The sequence below is a fragment of the Oncorhynchus mykiss genome, chromosome 5 (genome assembly GCF_013265735.2).
Source record: "Oncorhynchus mykiss isolate Arlee chromosome 5, USDA_OmykA_1.1, whole genome shotgun sequence".
Classification (NCBI taxonomy): Eukaryota; Metazoa; Chordata; class Actinopteri; order Salmoniformes; family Salmonidae; genus Oncorhynchus; species Oncorhynchus mykiss.
Genome location: NC_048569.1, coordinates 91,419,050 through 91,442,775, shown reverse-complemented (window position 1 = coordinate 91,442,775; position 23,726 = coordinate 91,419,050). Strand labels below are relative to the sequence as shown.

General features: G+C 47.1%; 1 protein-coding gene across 2 annotated transcripts in view; it reads right to left on the bottom strand.

Moving 5' to 3' along the window:
* Positions 1-23,726, bottom strand: part of LOC110524795 (DENN domain-containing protein 1B) — a 222,739-nt gene that overhangs the window by 118,810 nt on the left and 80,203 nt on the right. Inside the window, exons 6-10 of one of the 2 annotated variants that reach the window (XM_036978765.1) lie at positions 18,099-18,168; positions 15,443-15,523; positions 13,292-13,351; positions 11,918-11,971; positions 8,447-8,557 (exon numbers count right to left, since the gene is read on the bottom strand). In XM_036978765.1, the coding sequence (XP_036834660.1) occupies positions 8,447-8,557; positions 11,918-11,971; positions 13,292-13,351; positions 15,443-15,523; positions 18,099-18,168 (376 nt within the window). The remainder of the gene's footprint in view (positions 1-8,446; positions 8,558-11,917; positions 11,972-13,291; positions 13,352-15,442; positions 15,524-18,098; positions 18,169-23,726) is intronic. The other variant, XM_036978766.1, reaches the window with a different exon arrangement.

The window sequence follows — 23,726 nt, the reverse complement described above, 5'->3', positions numbered from 1 at the left end:
CTGTCTCTCCGTCTCTTCGAGGAGAGAGTGGTAGTAGGGGCCAGCTGGATGCCTCCTCGCTCTCTTCTTTAAAAGTCATGCCAGGGACGGACTAAGAGACACACACACTAATAATAATTGGATGGCTGGCTGGAGGGAGGGACGGACGGAGGGACGGACGGACGGACAGACGGACGGAGGACTTTAAAGGATAAAAGGCTTATAGAAAGGTGGAGGTCTAGAGATGGGCGTCTTACATATCCTGTCCACATATCAGTTAAATAAACCTCAGACAGTTTGTCTTGTCACAAAACTCTAAATCACAAAGAATATCACTTCCATCCGTCTGCTAAGAAAACAGCCGTCACCCGCGGCTCTGATAATTTACACCCTGTGACCCCTGGAGCCAGAGGGAGAGCGGCTGGGGCTCTGGGGCTCTGAGCGGCTGACATGCTGAGGGGGGGGAGAGAATGGGTGAGAGGAGAGGCAGAAAGGAGGAGAAAGGGGAAGAGAGGTGAAATTCTCCAAGGGCTGGGTATATCTCTACACCTCCCCCGGATCCCTCCACTCCATCCTCAGGGAGACCTTGGGTTCCGACGCACCGTCCCAGCCCCCCCCCCCCTCCTGGCGGTTCCGCGTTCCCGGGCTGCAGTCAGATACCGGAGCAGAACGGTAGAGATAGGATTGTGGATGACATCACTCCTGCTCTCCCTCTCCCTGTCATAAACATTTGGTTCTGCTGTCAGCCACGAAGATAAGAAGCACAGAGAGATCCACTCCCTCAGACCCAGCAGCTCTACTCCAACTACGGCAGAGAGTAAAAGTCTAATAACAGATAATAAACTATGTGAGAGAGTTAGAGCGTCTAATAACAGATAATTTAGGGCATGTCGGCCATTAAAACGTAGCAGCTTTAAGAGAAACAGTCAAATATAATCCTGGTTTAGTGCTGGCTTTACAGCTTGTCAGGGACTGGAGATAGAGGCGGTTGACTGCAGATGGACCACTGAACTCTGTCTACGTGCGCACGTGTCTGCAAACCGTTAAAAAAAAAACCTTTAGATATTAAGTTTGATGTAGTGTTGTAATATCGATGAGGAATGCCATGTTTAATCAGACACATAAACCTACTTTACTACTCCTATGATGTTCCTGTAGTTTAGCAGTGATGTAAGGTTAAGAAAAAATACATGAAAGCACTACGGAGTTATTTTTTGGGGGGGGTTTCTGTACTTTACTTTTTATTTTTTTGACAACTTTTTACTTTTACTTCACTAGATTCCTAAAGAAAATGATGTACTCGTTACATTTTGAATGCTTAACAGGACAGGAAAATGGTCTAATTCACACACTTATCAAGAGAACATCCCTGGTCAACCCTACTGCATCTGATCTGGTGGACTCACTAAACAGAGAACATCCCTGGTCATCCCTACTGCCTCTGATCTGGTGGACTCACTAAACAGAGAACATCCCTGGTCATCCCTACTGTCTCTGATCTGGTGGACTCACTAAACAGAGAACATCCCTGGTCATCCCTACTGCAACTGATCTGGTGGACTCACTAAACAGAGAACATCCCTGGTCATCCCTACTGCCTCTGATCTGGTGGACTCACTAAACAGAGAACATCCCTGGTCATCCCTACTGCCTCTGATCTGGTGGACTCACTAAACAGAGAACATCCCTGGTCATCCCCATTGACACTGATCTGGACTAAACAGAGAACATCCCTGGTCATCCCCATTGACACTGATCTGGACTAAACAGAGAACATCCCTGGTCATCCCTACTGCCTCTGATCTGGAGGACTCACTAAACAGAGAACATCCCTGGTCATCCCTACTGTCTCTGATCTGGTGGACTCACTAAACAGAGAACATCCCTGGTCATCCCTACTGTCTCTGATCTGGTGGACTCACTAAACAGAGAACATCCCTGGTCATCCCTACTGCAACTGATCTGGACTAAACAGAGAACATCCCTGGTCATCCCTACTGCAACTGATCTGGACTAAACAGAGAACATCCCTGGTCATCCCTACTGTCTCTGATCTGGTGGACTCACTAAACAGAGAACATCCCTGGTCATCCCTACTGTCTCTGATCTGGTGGACTCACTAAACAGAGAACATCCCTGGTCATCCCTACTGCAACTGATCTGGACTAAACAGAGAACATCCCTGGTCATCCCTACTGTCTCTGATCTGGTGGACTCACTAAACAGAGAACATCCCTGGTCATCCCTACTGCCTCTGATCTGGTGGACTCACTAAACAGAGAACATCCCTGGTCATCCCTACTGCCTCTGATCTGGTGGACTCACTAAACAGAGAACATCCCTGGTCATCCCTACTGCCTCTGATCTGGTGGACTCACTAAACAGAGAACATCCCTGGTCATCCCTACTGCCTCTGATCTGGTGGACTCACTAAACAGAGAACATCCCTGGTCATCCCTACTGCCTCTGATCTGGAGGACTGACTAAACAGAGAACATCCCTGGTCATCCCTACTGTCTCTGATCTGGTGGACTCACTAAACAGAGAACATCCCTGGTCATCCCTACTGCCTCTGATCTGGAGGACTGACTAAACAGAGAACATCCCTGGTCATCCCTACTGCCTCTGACCTGGTGGACTGGTGCCGTCTGCGTTGCTTAATAGAAGGAATTTGAAGAGATTTATACTTTTAGTACTTAAGTATATTTAAATCCCAATACTTTTAGACTTTTACTCAAGTAGTATTTAACTGGGTGAATGTAACTTTTACTCAAGAATCACAGCTGGGTACTTTTTCCATCACTGTAGTGTAGAGCAGGGGTCTGTACCATCCTGTAGTGTAGAGCAGGGGTCTGTACAATCCTGTAGTTTAGAGCAGGGGTCTGTACCATCCTGTAGTGTAGAGTAGGGGTCTGTACCATCCTGTAGTGTAGAGCAGGGGTCTGTACCATCCTGTAGTGTAGAGCAGGGGTCTGTACCATCCTGTAGTTTAGAGCAGGGGTCTGTACCATCCTGTAGTGTAGAGCAGGGGTCTGTACCATCCCATCCTGTAGTGTAGAGCAGGGGTCTGTACCATCCTGTAGTGTAGAGCAGGGGTCCGTACCATCCTGTAGTGTAGAGCAGGGGTCTGTACCATCCTGTAGTGTAGAGCAGGGGTCTGTACCATCCTGTAGTGTAGAGTAGGGGTCTGTACCATCCTGTAGTTTACAGCAGGGGTCTGTACCATCCTGTAGTGTAGAGCAGGGGACTGTACCATCCTGTAGTGTAGAGCAGGTGTCTGTACCATCCTGTAGTGTAGAGCAGGGGTCTGTACAATCCCATCCTGTAGTGTAGAGCAGGGGTCCGTACCATCCTGTAGTGTAGAGTAGGGGTCTGTACCATCCTGTAGTGTAGAGTAGGGGTCTGTACCATCCTGTAGTGTAGAGTAGGGGTCTGTACCATCCTGTAGTGTAGAGTAGGGGTCTGTACCATCCTGTAGTTTAGAGTAGGGGTCTGTACCATCCTGTAGTGTAGAGCAGGGGTCTGTACCATCCTGTAGTGTAGAGTAGGGGTCTGTACCATCCTGTAGTTTAGAGTAGGGGTCTGTACAATCCTGTAGTGTAGAGCAGGGGTCTGTACCATCCCATCCTGTAGTGTAGAGCAGGGGTCTGTACCATCCCATAGTGTAGAGCAGGGGTCTGTACCATCCTGTAGTGTAGAGTAGGGGTCTGTACCGTCCTGTAGTGTAGAGCAGGGGTCTGTACCATCCTGTAGTGTAGAGTAGGGGTCTGTACCATCCTGTAGTGTAGAGTAGGGGTCTGTACCATCCTGTAGTTTAGAGTAGGGGTCTGTACAATCCTGTAGTGTAGAGCAGGAGTCCGTAACATCACTGTAGTGTAGAGCAGGGGTCTGTACCATCCTGTAGTGTAGAGCAGGGGTCTGTACCATCCTGTAGTGTAGAGCAGGGGTCTGTACCATCCTGTAGTGTAGAGTAGGGGTCTGTACCATCCTGTAGTGTAGAGCAGGGGTCTGTAACATCCTGTAGTGTAGAGCAGGGGTCTGTACCATCCTGTAGTTTACAGCAGGGGTCTGTACCATCCTGTAGTGTAGAGCAGGGGTCTGTACCATCCTGTAGTGTAGAGTAGGGGTCTGTACCATCCTGTAGTGTAGAGTAGGGGTCTGTACCATCCTGTAGTGTAGAGTAGGGGTCTGTACCATCCTGTAGTTTAGAGTAGGGGTCTGTACCATCCTGTAGTGTAGAGCAGGGGTCTGTACCATCCTGTAGTGTAGAGTAGGGGTCTGTACCATCCTGTAGTTTAGAGTAGGGGTCTGTACAATCCTGTAGTGTAGAGCAGGGGTCTGTACCATCCCATCCTGTAGTGTAGAGCAGGGGTCTGTACCATCCCATAGTGTAGAGCAGGGGTCTGTACCATCCTGTAGTGTAGAGTAGGGGTCTGTACCGTCCTGTAGTGTAGAGCAGGGGTCTGTACCATCCTGTAGTGTAGAGTAGGGGTCTGTACCATCCTGTAGTGTAGAGTAGGGGTCTGTACCATCCTGTAGTTTAGAGTAGGGGTCTGTACAATCCTGTAGTGTAGAGCAGGAGTCCGTAACATCACTGTAGTGTAGAGCAGGGGTCTGTACCATCCTGTAGTGTAGAGCAGGGGTCTGTACCATCCTGTAGTGTAGAGCAGGGGTCTGTACCATCCTGTAGTGTAGAGTAGGGGTCTGTACCATCCTGTAGTGTAGAGCAGGGGTCTGTAACATCCTGTAGTTTACAGCAGGGGTCTGTACCATCCTGTAGTTTACAGCAGGGGTCTGTACCATCCTGTAGTGTAGAGCAGGGGTCTGTACCATCCTGTAGTGTAGAGGAGGGGTCTGTACCATCCTGTAGTGTAGAGGAGGGGTCTGTACCATCCTGCAGTGTAGAGGAGGGGTCTGTACCATCCTGTAGTGTAGAGTAGGGGTCTGTACCATCCTGTAGTGTAGAGTAGGGGTCTGTACAATCCTGTAGTGAAGGGTCTGTACCATCCTGTAGTGTAGAGCAGGGGTCTGTACCATCCCATCCTGTAGTGTAGAGTAGGGGTCTGTACCACCCTGTAGTGTAGAGTAGGGGTCTGTACCATCCTGTAGTTTAGAGCAGGGGTCTGTACCATCCTGTAGTTTAGAGCAGGGGTCTGTACCATCCTGTAGTGTAGAGCAGGGGTCTGTACCATCCCATCCTGTAGTGTAGAGTAGGGGTCTGTACCGTCCTGTAGTGTAGAGCAGGGGTCTGTACCATCCTGTAGTGTAGAGTAGGGGTCTGTACCATCCTGTAGTGTAGAGCAGGGGTCTGTACCATCCTATCCTGTAGTGTAGAGCAGGGGTCTGTACCATCCTGTAGTGTAGAGCAGGGGTCTGTAACATCCTGTAGTGTAGAGCAGGGGTCTGTACCATCCTGTAGTGTAGAGCAGGGGTCTGTACCATCCTGTAGAGTAGAGCAGGGGTCTGTACCATCCTGTAGTGTAGAGCAGGGGTCTGTACCATCCTGTAGTGTAGAGCAGGGGTCTGTACCATCCTGTAGTGTAGAGCAGGGGTCTGTAACATCCTGTAGTGTAGAGCAGGGGTCTGTACCATCCTGTAGTTTAGAGCAGGGGTCTGTACCATCCTGTAGTGTAGAGCAGGGGTCTGTACCATCCCATCCTGTAGTGTAGAGCAGGGGTCCGTACCATCCTGTAGTGTAGAGCAGGGGACCGTACCATCCTGTAGTGTAGAGCAGGGGTCTGTACCATCCTGTAGTGTAGAGCAGGGGACCGTACCATCCTGTAGTGTAGAGCAGGGGTCTGTACCATCCTGTAGTGTAGAGCAGGGGTCTGTACCATCCTGTAGTGTAGAGCAGGGGTCTGTACCATCCCATCCTGTAGTTTAGACCAGGGGTCTGTACCATCCTGTAGTTTAGAGTAGGGGTCTGTACCATCCCATCCTGTAGTGTAGAGCAGGGGTCTGTACCATCCTGTAGTTTAGACCAGGGGTCTGTACCATCCTGTAGTTTAGAGTAGGGGTCTGTACCATCCCATCCTGTAGTGTAGTAGGGGTCTGTACCATCCTGTAGTTTAGACCAGGGGTCTGTACCATCCTGTAGTTTAGAGTAGGGGTCTGTACCATCCCATCCTGTAGTGTAGAGTAGGGGTCTGTACCATCCTGTAGTGTAGAGTAGGGGTCTGTACAATCCTGTAGTGAAGGGTCTGTACCATCCTGTAGTGTAGAGCAGGGGTCTGTACCATCCCATCCTGTAGTGTAGAGTAGGGGTCTGTACCATCCTGTAGTGTAGAGCAGGGGTCTGTACCACCCTATCCTGTAGTGTAGAGCAGGGGTCTGTACCATCCTGTAGTGTAGAGCAGGGGTCTGTACCATCCTGTAGTGTAGAGTAGGGGTCTGTACCATCCTGTAGTGTAGAGCAGGGGTCTGTACCATCCTATCCTGTAGCGTAGAGCAGGGGTCTGTACCATCCTATCCTGTAGTGTAGAGCAGGGGTCTGTACCATCCTGTAGTGTAGAGCAGGGGTCTGTACCATCCTGTAGTGTAGAGCAGGGGACCGTACCATCCTGTAGTGTAGAGTAGGGGTCTGTACCATCCTGTATTGTAGAGCTGGGGTCTGTAACATCCTGTAGTGTAGAGCAGGGGTCTGTACCATCCTGTAGTGTAGAGCAGGGGTCTGTACCATCCCATCCTGTAGTGTAGAGTAGGGGTCTGTACCATCCTGTAGTTTAGAGTAGGGGTCTGTACCATCCTGTAGTTTAGACCAGGGGTCTGTACCATCCTGTAGTTTAGAGTAGGGGTCTGTACCATCCCATCCTGTAGTGTAGAGTAGGGGTCTGTACCATCCTGTAGTGTAGAGCAGGGGTCTGTAACATCCTGTAGTGTAGAGTAGGGGTCTGTACCATCCTGTAGTGTAGAGCAGGGGTCTGTAACATCCTGTAGTGTAGAGCAGGGGTCTGTACATCCTGTAGTGTAGAGCAGGGGTCTGTACCATCCTGTAGAGTGTATAATGAAGAGGTACTCACAGTGCTAATGAAGAGTGCCAGAGGAAGGCCCTAAAACACCCCAGTCATAGACTGCTCTCTCTACTACCGCATGGCAAGCGGTACCCGAGTGCCAAGTCTAGAACAAAAAGGCTTCTCAACAGTTTTTAACCCCAAGCCATAAGACTCCTGAACAGGTAATCAAATGGCTACCCGGACTATTTGCATTGTGTGCGCCCCCCCAACCCCTCTTTTACGCTGCTGCTAATCTCTGTTTATCATATTTGCATAGTCACTATAATTATACATTCATGTACATACTACCTCAATCGGGCCGACCAACCAGTGCTCCCCCACATTGGCTAACCGGTCTAACTGCATTGTGTCCCGCCACCCACCACCCGCTCTTTACGCAACTGCTACTCTCTGTTCATCATATATGCATAGTCACTTTAACCATATCTACATGTACATACTACCTCAATCAGCCTGACTAACCGGTGTCGGTATGTAGCCTCGCTACTGTATATAGCCTCTCTACTGTATATAGCCTCGCTACTGTATATAGCCTCTCTACTGTATATAGCCTCGCTACTGTATGTAGCCTCGCTACTGTATATAGCCTCGCTACTGTATATAGCCTCGCTACTGTATATAGTCTCTCTACTGTATATAGCCTCGCTACTGTATATAGTCTCTACTGTATATAGCCTCGCTACTGTATATAGTCTCTACTGTATATAGCCTCGCTACTGTTTTTCCACTGTCTTTTTACTGTTGTTTAATTTCTTTACTTACCTATTCTTCACCTAATACATTTTTTGCACTATTGGTTAAAGCCTGTAAGTAAGTACCTGTGAGTACCTCTTCATTAAATCTGTGAGTACCTGTAAGACCTGTTTGGCACACGTGACAAATAAACTTTGATTTGAAGAGGTACTCACAGTGATAACAAAGAGGTACTCACAGTGCTAACGAATAGGTACTCACAGTGATAACGAAGAGGTACTCACAGTGCTAACGAAGAGGTACTCACAGTGATAACGAATAGGTACTCACAGTGTTAACGAAGAGGTACACAGTGTTAACGAAGAGGTACACAGTGTTAACGAAGAGGTACACAGTGTTAACGAAGAGGTACTCAGTGTTAACGAAGAGGTACTCACAGTGTTAACGAAGAGGTACTCGCAGTGTTAAGAGGTACTCACAGTGTTAAGAGGTACTCGCAGTGTTAAGAGGTACTCGCAGTGTTAAGAGGTACTCGCAGTGTTAAGAGGTACTCTCAGTGTTAAGAGGTACTCACAGTGTTAATGAAGAGGTACTCACAGTGTTAATGAAGAGGTACTCACAGTGTTAATGAAGAGGTACTCACAGTGTTAAGAGGTACTCACAGTGTTAAGAGGTACTCACAGTGTTAAGAGGTACTCACAGTGTTAAGAGGTACTCGCAGTGTTAAGAGGTACTCGCAGTGTTAAGGAAGAGGTACTCACAGTGCTAAGCTTGCTTGAGGTAATGATAATGCGGCGTTCGTGCAGCATGCTGGCGTACAGCTGTAGCATGTTGTTGACGTCCACAGCCACAAAATACTCTGTCAGGTTCCTCTGGAAGGGAGGGGGTGGGGGGGGAGAGAGACAAGACAGTCAGTGACTTCATAACTGCTCAACAGCTCAGACACAACACTTATTTGACAAGGACTACAGACAAACGCAGATACAAGTGGAAGCCAGCCACGTCGCGGACACAGACCCCTCTCTCTCGGACAAGCTAAAACATCTTCCCACACTTCGAGGACAAGAAACACAGAGCCTCCCGACGTGGGCCCCCGCCGCTCACGATGACTGTGTGCTCCCGACAAACTAAATGACCCCATAGCACTCCCTACTGTCATCATGAAGTGCTATGAGAGGCTAGTTAAGGACCGTAAACCACCACCTTACCCGACACCCTAGACCCACTACAATTCTACCCTGCACCTTAGACACGGTCACTAGCCGACCACCGCCTGGTACTCTACCCTGCACCTTAGACACGGTCACTAGCCAGCCGACTGTCGCCTGGAATGTAGGTCATTTGTTTACAGTATTTCACAGCACTATACCCTACACCTTAGACACTGTCACTAGCCGGCCACCGCCTGGTACTCTACCCAGCACCTGAGACACTGTCACTAGCTGACCACCGCCCGGTACTCTACCCAGCACCTGAGACAGTCACTAGCCGGCCACCGCCCGGTACTCTACCCAGCACCTGAGACACTGTCACTAGCCGGCCACCGCCTGGTACTCTACCCTGCACCTGAGACACTGTCACTAGCCGGCCACCGCCCGGTACTCTACCCTACACCTTAGACACTGTCACTAGCCGACCACCGCCTGGTACTCTACCTTGCACCTGAGACACTGTCACTAGCCGACCACCGCCCGGTACTCTACCCAGCACCTTAGACACTGTCACTAGCTGACCTCCTCCCGGAACTATGCCCTTTAGAAACTGTCACTAGCCGGCCACCGCCTGGTAGTCTACCCTGCACCTGAGACACTGTCACTAGCCGGCCACCGCCTGGTACTCTACCTTGCACCTGAGACACTGTCACTAGCCGACCACCGCCCGGTACTCTACCCAGCACCTTAGACACTGTCACTAGCTGACCTCCTCCCGGAACTATGCCCTTTAGAAACTGTCACTAGCCGGCCACCGCCTGGTAGTCTACCCTGCACCTGAGACACTGTCACTAGCCGGCCACCGCCTGGAAATCTGCACTGCTGGAACTAGAAACACAAGCATTTCACTGCACCTGCTTTAACAATTGCTGATCTCTGTTCACAACAAATAAAGTTTTTGCTTTTCTCAAAGCATTAGGGATGTATATCTCAAAGCATTAGGAATGTATATCTCAAAGCATTAGGGATGTATATCTCAAAGCATTAGGGATGTATATCTCCAAGCATTAGGGATGTATATCTCAAAGCATTAGGGATGTATATCTCAAAGCATTAGGGATGTATATCTCAAAGCATTAGGGATGTATATCTCAAAGCATTAGGGATGTATATCTCAAAGCATTAGGGATGTATATCTCAAAGCATTAGGGATGTATATCTCAAAGCATTAGGGATGTATATCTCAAAGCATTAGGGATGTATATCTCAAAGCATTAGGAATGTATATCTCAAAGCATTAGGGATGTATATCTCAAAGCATTAGGGATGTATATATCAAAGCATTAGGGATGTATATCTCAAAGCATTAGGGATGTATATCTCAAAGCATTAGGGATGTATATCTCCAAGCATTAGGGATGTATATCTCCAAGCATTAGGGATGTATATCTCCAAGCATTAGGGATGTATATCTCAAAGCATTAGGAATGTATATCTCCAAGCATTAGGGATGTATATCTCAAAGCATTAGGGATGTATATCTCAAAGCATTAGGGATGTATATCTCAAAGCATTAGGGATGTATATCTCAAAGCATTAGGGATGTATATCTCAAAGCATTAGGGATGTATATCTCAAAGCATTAGGGATGTATATCTCAAAGCATTAGGGATGTATATCTCAAAGCATTAGGGATGTATATCTCAAAGCATTAGGGATGTATATATTAAAGCATTAGGGATGTATATCTCAAAGCATTAGGGATGTATATCTCAAAGCATTAGGGATGTATATCTCAAAGCATTAGGGATGTATATCTCAAAGCATTAGGGATGTATATCTCTCTCTTTCCATTTCACAAATGTAGGTCATTTGTTTACAGTATTTCACAGCACTCTCCAACTGCACTGAACAAAAATATAAACACAACATGTAAAGTGTTGGTCCCATGTTTAACGAGCTGAAATAAAAGATCCCAGAAATGTTCCATATGCAGATGAAGCTTATTTCTCTCAAATGTTGTGCACACATTTGTTTACATCCCTGCCAAGATAATCCATCCACCTGACAGGTGTGGCATATCAAGAAGCTGATTAAACAGCATGATTATTACACAAGTGCACCTTGTGCTGGGGACAATAAAATACCACTCTAAAATGTGCAGTTTAGTCACACAACACAGTGCTACAGATGTCTCAAGTTTTGAGGGAGGGTGCAATTTGCATGCTGATTGCAGGAGTTTCCACCAAAATTGTTGCCAGATAATTGAATGTGAATTTCTCTACCAACGTAATTTTTGAGAATTTGGCAGTATGTCCAACCGGCCTCTCAACCGCAGACCACGTGTATGGCATCATGTGGGCGAGCGGTTTGCTGCTAACGTTGAGAACAGAGTGCCCCATGGTGGCGGTGGGGTTATGGTATGGACAGGCATTAGCTATGGACAATGAACACAATTGCATTTTATCGAAGACAATATATAATTGGAATGCACAGGGATACCGTGACAAGATCCAGAGGCCCACTGTTGTGCCATTCATCCGCCGCCATCACCTCATGTTTCAGCATGATAAAGCACGGCCCCATGTCACAAGGATCTGTACACAATTCCTGGAAGCTGAGAATGTCCCAGTTCCTCCATGGCCTTCATACTCACCAGACATTGAGCATGTTTGGTGTTCCAGTTCCTGCCAAAATCCAGCAACTTCGAACAGCCATTGAAGTTGAGTGGGACAACATTCCACATTCAACAGCCTGATTAACTCTATGCAAAGGAGATGTGTCATGTTGCATGAGGCAAATGTTGGTCACACCAGATACTGACTGGTTTTCTGATCCATGCCCCTCCCTTCTTTTTTTAAGGTATCTGTCATCAACAGATACATATCTGTATTCCCAGTCATGTAAAATCCATAGATTAGGGCCTAATGAATTTATTTAAATTGACAGACTTCCTTATACGAACTGTAACTCTTTGAAATTGTTGAATGTTGCGTTTATATTTTTGTTCAGTGTATAAATACATTTCAATGATAATTTCATCCAACAGGCTCTAGATCTGGGGAAGGCTGGTTGACTTACACTCTCGGGGATGGTGGGCAGGCCGTTGATATCTGGTGTTATGAAGTAGGAGTGCTGAGGAAACACAGAGAGAGAGGACAGGGTCAGCAACGTAGAGTAGCACGAGAGAGAGAGAGAGAGAGAGAGAGAGAGAGAGAGCGAGAGCGAGAGCGAGAGAAAGAGCGAGAGAGAGAGAGAGATGACAGGGTCAGCAGCATAGAGTGGCACAACACTCAGAGAGAGAGAGAGAGAGAGAGAAAAAAAAACGTATGAATCCTCATCTATTCTTCTGTGAGAATTATTGAGCTTCCGTCTGTACTGACAGCTAGGAGGGTAGCACTGTGATACACACACGCAAACACACACACACACACACCTGATCCCTATAGATTTAAGATGAGGTGAGCTCTCTGGCAGGAAACAAAGTCTTTATTTCAGTATTAAAGGGTACAAGCAAAACACACACACACACACACACAGGTTGCTGAGAGGATCAGAGAGCTGCCTGTCTCACTTTGGGAAACCAGAGCAGGTTGTGACTGTTTGGATCAGACGCCTGAGAGAGGGACAGAGCAGGTAGGAGAGCAGACACACATTCATACAAGCACAAATATACACACACACACACACACACACACACACTAAATCACACTCCAAATAACATAACCCCAAGCGTTTTGACTCCTCAGAAGAGAGAAAAGACAGAGGACACAGGTCAAAACTACAACACCCATAAAACACCTCACCTGGAAAAAGGGACCAAAGGTCAAATCTTACAGTCCTCACAAACACTGTCTGATGACAATTCACCAAAATGAATGATGCAGCCTGATTTGTATGGTTGAGTCGTGGTACACTACGTTCTGCCTTGGAGTGATATGGTAATGGTGGGTTATTGTTGCTTGATAAACCCATGGCACAGCACAATCATTGAGAACACACATTTGTTTGCGTGTGGGCGCGCGTGCGTGTGTGTTTGTTTGCTTATCTGTAATTTGTTTCAAAGCGATGTTTCTATAAAAACATGAAATGTGGGTTAACGGGATAGGCATCAAGGAGACTTTCTGAGCACAATTGCCTTTGCTTTAAACATGCACCATAAAAGAGACTTCTGATATTCGGGAAGAGAATCCAGTACAATGGAACACCATTAATCATTCACTCAGTTTGATTGTTTTCCCAGAGAAGAAGAAACCCGACTCCAAGGCCCAGGATAGGTTGTTTTTTTTTTGTTGGTGAGATTTTTAAAAAGACAGACAGGCTTATTTGGCCAAATTGGAAAAGCCTCAGCTCCCATGCGGTTAGAGTAGCAGCAGCAGCGGTTGTAACATTCCACATCTCTCTCTCCTTTTTCTTCCCGCTCTCTCGTTCACTCACTCACTCTGCTGCACTCACCGGCTGCTGGCTTGGTGCATCTTTCAGTACTTGCCCAGTGGCTATATGCAACAGTGTGGTCTTCACAGTGAGAGAGAGAGAGAGAGATAAGAGAGCAAAACAGAATTCACACTTGAAAGGGGACAATGATCTGGCTTTTATTTCTTGGCAGCCATGATTAAAAAAGAAAAATATTGTGGAAGATTCTGCTTCATCAATTAAATAGTTGAACCCTAAACTCTCCCCTCGGGGTGTTTTCTCAATTAACCTTGGTAATGAAAAATAAAAGTTTATTCAAAGTGTGCCAGACTAAAAAACAAACAGAATAAATTGTATTCCTCCTCATGATGTTTCACAATGCAATTTAATCTTTATTTCTTATCAATGTATTTATTGGTTTATAAAAGCCAACTGGAATAAATTTAACTGTATAATTGTATATATAACCTTTAGATTTTACAGCCAAGGAGAGGCTGACTGATTTAAGTCTTAGTCTACTGTAAAGAATAGCTGCATTTTCTTACAACACAATACAGTAATCATGCAGAATAACAAATAGAGACTCCATTTTACAACAATAAAATATGCTTTTTTTGGTCTTTAAAACCTCTATTTTCCCCTTCAATTTAAAGTCACAATTATTAGTTGAAACAATAACAAATCCTGGGGCAGGATTAATGTCACCACTTCCTAATTCATAGACAGAGCTACTGATGCAAGAAGTGACCATCCATAACATAAAAACTATAGTAAAAAAAAAATAAAAAAAAAACCTTGTGAGTCAATATAGTGTTTGTTTACATTGACTTTGTTTACAAACACTGGAGAAAAAACAAGCTTATATTTTGGGTTCTGATGGGGGACGACTGTTAAACTAAGCTCCTGAGGCATTTAGAAGTTATGTTCTTCAAGAATCAAATGGGTACATATCAATCATTTGTCATTCCGAAAATGTATATGTAACAACTCTAGATTGCCCCTATAAGGCACAGTTATGGAAAAGGAGCGATTGAAAAATAAGTGTTATATTTGTCCAGTAATCCTCTGTGAGATAGTGTCAGGCGTAAGTAAAACAAAACCTGTGTTTGACGGCCAGTTGGTTGTTAGGACGTTTCTGCCCGTGATAACTAGGAGGAGACATGATGAGTTGCGAAAGCGGCCATTAGGCTAACAGACGTCCAAGCTAAGGCTTATCCCACAGACCACTTGTGTTTCTAAACAAAGTGTCAGCCCCTTCTCCACACTTATCTCACTCCTATCGTCCTTATCCTGGCTCTCCTTTAACTCTCTCTTCCCCTCTCCTGCCCCCCCTCCGTTCCCCCTCTCCTGTCCTCCCTCCGTTCCCCCTCTCCCGTCCTCCCTCCGTTCCCCCTCTCCCGTCCTCCCTCCGTTCCCCCTCTCCCGTCCTCCCTCCGTTCCCCCTCTCCCGTCCTCCCTCCGTTCCCCCTCTCCCGTCCTCCCTCCGTTCCCACTCTCCTGCCCCCTCTCCTGTCCTCCCTCCATTCCCTCTCCTGTCCTCCCTCCATTCCCCCTCTCCTGTCCTCCCTCCATTCCCCCTCTCCTGTCCTCCCTCCATTCCCCCTCTCCTGCCCCCTCTCCTGTCCTCCCTCCGTTCCCCCTCTCCTGCCCTCCCTCCGTTCCCCCTCTCCTGCCCTCCCTCCGTTCCCCCTCTCCTGCCCTCCCTCCGTTCCCCCTCTCCTGCCCTCCCTCCGTTCCCCCTCTCCTGTCCCCCCTCCGTTCCCCCTCTCCTGTCCCCCCTCCGTTTCCCCCCTCCGTTCCCCCTCTCCTGTCCTCCCTCCGTTCCCCCTCTCCCGTCCTCCCTACGTTCCCACTCTCCTGCCCCCTCTCCTGTCCTCCCTCCATTCCCCCTCTCCTGTCCTCCGTCCGTTCCCCCTCTCCTGTCCTCCCTCCATTCCCCCTCTCCTGCCCTCCCTCCATTCCCTCTCCTGCCCTCCCTCCATTCCCCCTCTCCTGCCCTCCCTCCGTTCCCCCTCTCCTGCCCTCCCTCCGTTCCCCCTCTCCTGCCCTCCCTCCGTTCCCCCTCTCCTGTCCCCCCTCCGTTCCCCCTCTCCTGTCCCCCCTCCGTTCCCCCTCTCCTGTCCCCCCTCCGTTCCCCCTCTCCTGCCCCCCCTCCGTTCCCCCTCTTCTCTCCAGGAGTCCTACTGTACCTACCACACTCAGATTGACGGGGGTGAAGGGCTTTGGCACCGGCAGACTGTACAGAGAGTTCAGCATGTCATTCAGCTCATTCTCCTGAAAAACACACCACAATAACAATCATCCAAATGTAACATTGTGTGTCTGATATATATACAAAACTCCAGGTGAATCCAGGTGAAAGCTATGATCCCTTATTGACGTCAACTGTTAAATCCACTTTAAATCAGTGTAGATGAAGGGGAGGAGACAGGTTAAATAATCATTTTAAAAGCTTGAAGCATGGATTATGTATGTGTTCCATTCAGAGGGAGAAAGGGCAAGACAAAATATTTAAGTGCCTTTTGAACAGGTGTGTGTCAAGAACTGCAACTCTGCTGGGTTTTTCACGCTCAACAGTTTCCCCGTGTGCATCAAGAATGGTCCACCACCCAATACTTTAAGGCACTGTAGTTACTAAAACAGTAACTACGCAATTATGTCTTAGTAACTACGCAATTATGTCTTAGTAATGGTCTTAGTAACTACGCAATTATGTCTTAGTAACTATGTCTTAGTAACTATGTCTTAGTAGCTATGCATTTGTCTTAGTAACTATGTCTTAGTAACTGTCTTAGTAACTAAGACATAATTGCATAGTTACTAAGACACATGTGCATAATTACTAAGACATAGTTACTAAGACAGTTACTTAGACATAATTGCGTAGTTACTAAGACAAATGCATAGTTACTAAGTCTGTCGTTCTGCCCCTGAACAGGCAGTTAACCCACCTAGGCCGTCATTGAAAATAAGAATTTACAATGAAGTTACTAAGACATAGTTACTAAGACAGTTACTAAGACTAAGTTGCATAGTTACTAAGACATAGTTACTAAGACATAGTTACTAAGACATAATTGCATAGTTACTAAGACATAGTTACTAAGACATAGTTACTAAGACATAATTGCATAGTTACTAAGACATAATTGCATAGTTACTAAGACAGTTACTAAGACACATTTGCATAATTACTAAGACAGTTACTAAGACAGTTACTAAGACATAATTGCATAGTTACTAAGACATGGTTACTAAGACATGGTTTCTAAGACAAATGCATAGTTACTAAGACATAGTAACTAAGACATGATTGCATATTTACTAAGCAGTTACTAAGACATAGTTGCATAGTTACTAAGACATAGTTGCATAGTTACTAAGACATAGTTGCATAGTTACTAAGACAGTTACTAAGACTAAGTTACATAGTTACTAAGACATAGTTACTAAGACATAGTTGCATAGTTACTAAGACACAGGTTATTGTATATGAAAAACATTTTTGTTTCAAGACCATTTTTGTCTCTCTGATTGGCAGCTTTCAATGGTGGAGCTTTAACAGTGTGTGTGTCTGTGTGTGTGTGTGTGTGTGAGAGAGACAGTGAGAGAGAGTGTACGATTGAACAGCCTCCTGTCATGAGATGCTGAATGCTCACACGCATGGTCAGTAACAGAGCTGAGCCTGAGAAAACACTTCATTTACCCCTGGTCCTAAACCCTCATCTGTCAACGTCCCTCCATCGCCTTGCTACGGCAGGGTAAATATAAACCAAACCATGCACACCGACACTTCACATCCCCAACACACACACACGCACACACACACACCACATCTATCTGCTCTTTCTGAATCCCTCTTCTGTCTCGCTCTCTCTCGATCTCTCCGCTTCAGGGCAGAAATAAAGATGAACACAGAAATGTTCACACAAACAAAGGAGTTATTATTTTACAGAAAATAGCCTTTATACTTGTGCTCTCCTTTTGTTTTGACTGGAAATTACATGTGTCAAACACATTCATCCATAAATGTATTTACACTAATGTAGTTCAGATCCACTCAAGTGATCAGAGATTTCAGGAGGACCATTCAAAGAACTCAGAAATTGTTCTGTTGAATAAACATATAAACTAGGAGAGAGCATTGAGGAGTAAATGATATATAATATACAATAACTAAATAATACATATAATAAACAATCCAATATTAGAGAAGCTGGAGGTCAGGATAATGACGGTTAGCTAATGAAGGTCAGCACTGCCGATTGGTTGAAATGTTGCATGACATGGTCCGTTTCCTGTGCCCTCTGACCCTACGTGTGTGTGTATTAGGGAGGCTCGGTCTCCTTCATGCCTCCCTCAGCAGTGTTGAGGAAGGAGATACATGATGGCACTCCTTAGTTCCAGCTCACAACCAATCCTTCCTCCCTCCGTCTCAATGCTCTCTCCTTCTCCCCTCTTCCTCCTTCCTCCTCCTCAATGCTCTCTCCTTCTCCCCTCTTCCTCCCTCCTCCTCAATGCTCTCTCCTTCCCCTTATTCCTCTCTCCTCCTCAATGCTCTCTCCTTCTCCCCTCTTCCTCCAGGCTCTCTCCTTCCCCCTATTCCTCCATAAGGCTCTCTCCTTCCCCCTATTCCTCCCTCCTCCTCAATACTCTCTCCTTCTCCCTCTTCCTCCTCAATGCTCTCTCCTTCTCCTCCCTCCTCAATGCTCTCTCCTCAAGGCTCTCTCCTTCTCCTCAATGCTCTCTCCTTCCCCCTATTCCTCTCCCTGGGTCTTAATGACCAGTGTTATATCTCTCTCTCATCTATATATGCCACATGTCTTAAAGTAGTGTACAGAGATCTTACCTGGTTTGTGGTTAGGTAATCTGCTAGCGTGTTCAGGAGCTTGTAATAGATCTCAAACCAGGGCAGATAACTGAGAGACGGAGAGAAACACATGGCAAATAACTGAGAGACGGAGAAAAACACATGGCAAATAACTGAGAGACGGAGAAAAACACATGGCAAATAACTGAGAGACCGAGAGAAACAAAATACACATGTTTACAATCAAGCCCGAATTCTAAATAATGAATAAAAACACAAAACAGAAGTGAACTATGGACACAGCCAGTGAACTATGGACACAGCCAGTGAACTATGGACACAGCCAGTGAACTATGGACACAGCCAGTGAACTATGGACACAGCCAGTGAACTATGGACACAGCCAGTGAACTATGGACACAGCCAGTGAACTATGGACACAGCCAGTGAACTATGGACACAGCCAGTGAACTATGGACACAGCCAGTGAACTATGGACACAGCCAGTGAACTATGGACACAGCCAGTGAACTATGGACACAGCCAGTGAACTATGGACACAGCCAGTGAACTATGGACACAGCCAGTGAACTATGGACACAGCCAGTGAACTATGGACACAGCCAGTGAACTATGGACACAGCCAGTGAACTATGGACACAGCCAGTGAACTATGGACACAGCCAGTGAACTATGGACACAGCCAGTGAACTATGGACACAGCCAGTGAACTATGGACACAGCCAGTGAACTATGGACACAGCCAGTGAACTATGGACACAGCCAGTGAACTATGGACACAGCCAGTGAACTATGGACACAGCCAGTGAACTATGGACACAGCCAGTGAACTATGGACACAGCCAGTGAACTATGGACACAGCCAGTGAACTATGGACACAGCCAGTGAACTATGGACACAGCCAGTGAACTATGGACACAGCCAGTGAACTATGGACACAGCCAGTGAACTATGGACACAGCCAGTGAACTATGGACACAGCCAGTGAACTATGGACACAGCCAGTGAACTATGGACACAGCCAGTGAACTATGGACACAGCCAGTGAACTATGGACACAGCCAGTGAACTATGGACACAGCCAGTGAACTATGGACACAGCCAGTGTATAGTCCTACTGCTGTGGGTAAAATAGTATACAGTACATTTAATCACCGCATTCTTCTTATTCTGAGGGCTTTGCATTTGACACATTGCTGTTGTGTCTGCTGTTTGAAGGAAGTGAGGCAGAGGAGGTAGAGACAAGTCTTTAGTTTAAAGGAAGTGAGGCAGAGGAGGTAGAGACAAGTCTTTAGTTTAAAGGAAGTGAGGCAGAGGAGGTAGAGACAAGTCTTTAGTTTAAAGGAAGTGAGGCAGAGGAGGTAGAGACAAGTCTTTAGTTTAAAGGAAGTGAGGCAGAGGAGGTAGAGACAAGTCTTTAGTTTAAAGGAAGTGAGGCAGAGGAGGTAGAGACAAGTCTTTAGTTTAAAGGAAGTGAGGAAGGAAGGTAGAGACAGGCTTTAGTTCTTCAGCCCAACATGACTGGGCCAGTGAGAGCTGTGGTAGGAGGAGAAGGAGGAGGAGGAGGGATGCCATGGTTTTACAAGCATACTGATCCCAGATGCACAGCCCAGGCTCAAGCCAACACGCAGACGCAGAGGGAGAGAAGCACGACCACATCACCTATTTACCCATTTTCAAATAGACATTCCTTCTGGTTTTTCCTTACCTAATTAATGTCAAATTAATAAATCAAATTAACAAACTAAAAATAATTTATACTGTAGTGTTTGTGTTATCGCTAATGGCAAAATACACCCACCAGAAGCCAACAGCATCTGCAACATGTCTCTCTTGATAAGATTGACACGTTCTTGGCGAAGATATTTGACTTGCTTTTGAGGTGGAATGTGGCCAGCATTTTGTTTTGGCTTGAAGGTTGCTCAGAAAAGAGAGCTCAGTTAATTTATAATGTTATGCAATCAAATCATTTTGAAAAAATGTGGTGGGGTATCGAAGTGAGTTATTACAATTTCATTCAGCTTTGGTTGTTAACAAGTATTTTAGAAAACGTCTGGCATAATGACAGTGGAAAATGTTATCCATCTGCACTTCAATAAATAAATGGATGCTTCATTAATGTTCACTAACTGAATGAAGGATGAAATTAAGAACAAATGAATGAATGAATACGGTCAAAATTAAACTTAAATGAATTACAATGAAGCTTTCATTAAAATACTGTCTCTAAGCTTTCAGTAAAATACTGTCTCTAAGCTGACTAATGTAGTAGGCTAATACAAAGGGATTCTAAGGGGATCACAATAGAGTGTTTGATTTGTAATCCTCAGTAAAAGTGTGTGTGTGTGTGTGTGTGTGTGTGTGTGTGTGTGTGTGTGTGGGGCTTGGCTGAGGGACTTTTATTAGCCATGGAAGTCCTGTAGAGACAAGGGGATGCTGGGTAGTTCTCAGGGCATGGGTCACTGGCTGCTCTGCAGACTGGAATTAACACACAACAAGAAAACAAAGTCAACCTAATGCAAATTTTAATATTGCTAAATCCGCAAGGGGCCAATGACGTGGCGGTTCCCGGGCAAGCGCAGCCAATCGGGGGACCTCAGTGACCATTAACCTGGATCAATCAGCTTCTTCACATGCCAATGTTGTGATGTCCGCATGAAGATCTCACCGTAATCAGGTCACACACACACACACTGTCGAAACCCAAAACCTAACATGCCTGTGTTATCTACAAAATGAACATGCTGACTGGACATTTAAAAACAGAAGCCTAAAGAGAGAAATATACCACGTTGCCAAACAAAGTAGCAGTGGATATTTCTATGAGATGTGGGTGTGTTGAAGTTAATCAATACCACCAAAAAATGCAAAAAAAAAAAAACCAATTGGAGCAGGTCACTGAAATGGTCATTATCAGTCTCCTCTTGCCCTTTGTTTAAGAAGCTAGGCTCCTGGACACTAATCCTTTCCATATCCCACGTCAGGGTTTATTTAAATAGTCCTCTCTCTCTCCTCATCTGTCCTGTCAGCCTCTCCTTCGTCAGGCCTCACGACCCTCTCAACCATCACACTCCTTTAATGACCAGGCTGTAATCTTTTGTTTTAGAGACAAAGAAATGATTGGTGTAGCAGAGAGCAGCGAACCGCAACTCATCGTGATACCCAGATAGGGACACCGGACTACATCTCGCCTTAGCAAAATTAGGCTGAGGTTTTTCTGTGGTATGCGTTTCTTCTGTCTTAAATGAAACTATGTCAGTAAGCACTGCTCCTCTCCCCAGTTAGCAGCTTAGACCTGTTTGTGTTTCCTAAGTCCCAGATAGAAAGACATCCATCACTGTGTGTGGGGGGGCTTGGTTATCTCTCCAGCCGTTTTAAAGCACACATGTCCCTTCAAAGTACTGTATAATCACAAAGTAAACCAGTTAATCTCTGACCCACTCACAACCCCTCAGACTGTATCCCCTACCACGAACCCTCAGACTGTATCCCCTATCACAACCCCTCAGACTGTATCCCCTACCACGACCCCTCAGACTGTATCCCTTACCACGACCCTCAGACTGTATCCTCTACCCCTCAGACTGTATCCCCTACCATGACCCCTCAGACTGTATCCCCTACCACGACCCTTCAGACTGTATCCCCTACCACGACCCCTCAGACTGTATCCCTTACCACGACCCTCAGACTGTATCCTCTACCCCTCAGACTGTATCCCCTACCACGACCCCTCAGACTGTATCCCTTACCACGACCCTCAGACTGTATCCACGACCCCTCAGACTGTATCCAGGACCCCTCAGACTGTATCCCCTATCACGACCCTCAGACTATATCCCCTACCACGACCCCTCAGACTGTATCCCCTACCACGACCCCTCAGACTGTATCCCCTACCACGACCCCTCAGACTGTATCCCCTACCACGACCCTTAGACTGTATCCCCTACCACAACCCCTCAGACTGTATCCCCTACCACGACCCCTCAGACTGTCTCCCCTACCACGACCCTCAGACTATATCCCCTACCACGACCCTTCAGACTGTATACCCTACCACGACCCCTCAGACTGTATCCCCTACCACGACCCTCAGACTGTATCCCCTACCACGACCCCTCAGACTGTATCCCCTACCACGACCCCTCAGACTGTATCCCCTACCACGACCCCTCAGACTGTATCCCCTACCACGACCCCTCAGACGACCCCCTCAGACTGTATCCCCTACCACAACCCTCAGACTGTATCCCCTACCACGACCCTCAGACTATATCCACAACCCCTCAGCCTATATCCCCTACCACGACCCCTTCAGACTGTATCCCCTACCACAACCCCTCAGACTGTATCCCCTACCACGACCCTCAGACTGTATCCCCTACCACGACCCCTCAGACTGTATCCCCTACCACGACCCTTCAGACTGTATCCCCTACCACGACCCTCAGACTGTATCCCCTACCACGACCCCTCAGACTGTATCCCCTACCACGACCCCTCAGACTGTATCCTCTACCCCTCAGACTGTATCCCCTACCACGACCCCTCAGACTGTATCCCCTACCACGACACTCAGACTGTATCCTCTACCCCTCAGACTGTATCCACGACCCCTCAGACTGTATCCCCTACCACGACCCTCAGACTGTATCCCCTACCACGACCCCTCAGACTGTATCCCCTACCACGACCCTTCAGACTGTATCCCCTACCACGACCCCTCAGACTGTATCCCCTACCACGACCCCTCAGACTGTATCCCCTACCACGACCCTTCAGACTGTATCCCCTACCACGACCCCTCAGACTGTATCCCCTACCACGACCCCTCAGACTGTATCCCCTACCACGACCCTTCAGACTGTATCCCCTACCACGACCCTCAGGCTGTATCCCCTACCACGACCCCTCAGGCTGTATCCCCTACCACGACCCTTCAGACTGTATCCCCTACCCCTCAGACTGTATCCCCTACCACGACCCTCAGACTGTATCCCCTACCACGACCCTCAGGCTGTATCCCCTACCACGACCCCTCAGGCTGTATCCCCTACCACGACCCTTCAGACTGTATCCCCTACCCCTCAGACTGTATCCCCTACCACGACCCCTCAGACTGTATCCCCTACCACGACCCTCAGGCTGTATCCCCTACCACGACCCCTCAGACTGTATCCCCTATCACGACCCTTCAGACTGTATCCCCTACCCCTCAGACTGTATCCCCTACCACGACCCCTCAGACTGTATCCCCTACCACGACCCCTCAGACTGTATCCCCTACCACGACCCTTCAGACTGTATCCCCTACCACGACCCCTCAGACTGTATCCCTTACCACGACCCTCAGACTGTATCCTCTACCCCTCAGACTGTATCCCCTACCACGACCCCTCAGACTGTATCCTCTACCCCTCAGACTGTATCCCCTACCACGACCCCTCAGACTGTATCCTCTACCCCTCAGACTGTATCCTCTACCCCTCAGACTGTATCCTCTACCCCTCAGACTGTATCCTCTACCCCTCAGACTGTATCCTCTACCCCTCAGACTGTATCCCTTACCACGACCCTCAGACTGTATCCTCTACCCCTCAGACTGTATCCTCTACCCCTCAGACTGTATCCCCTACCACAAC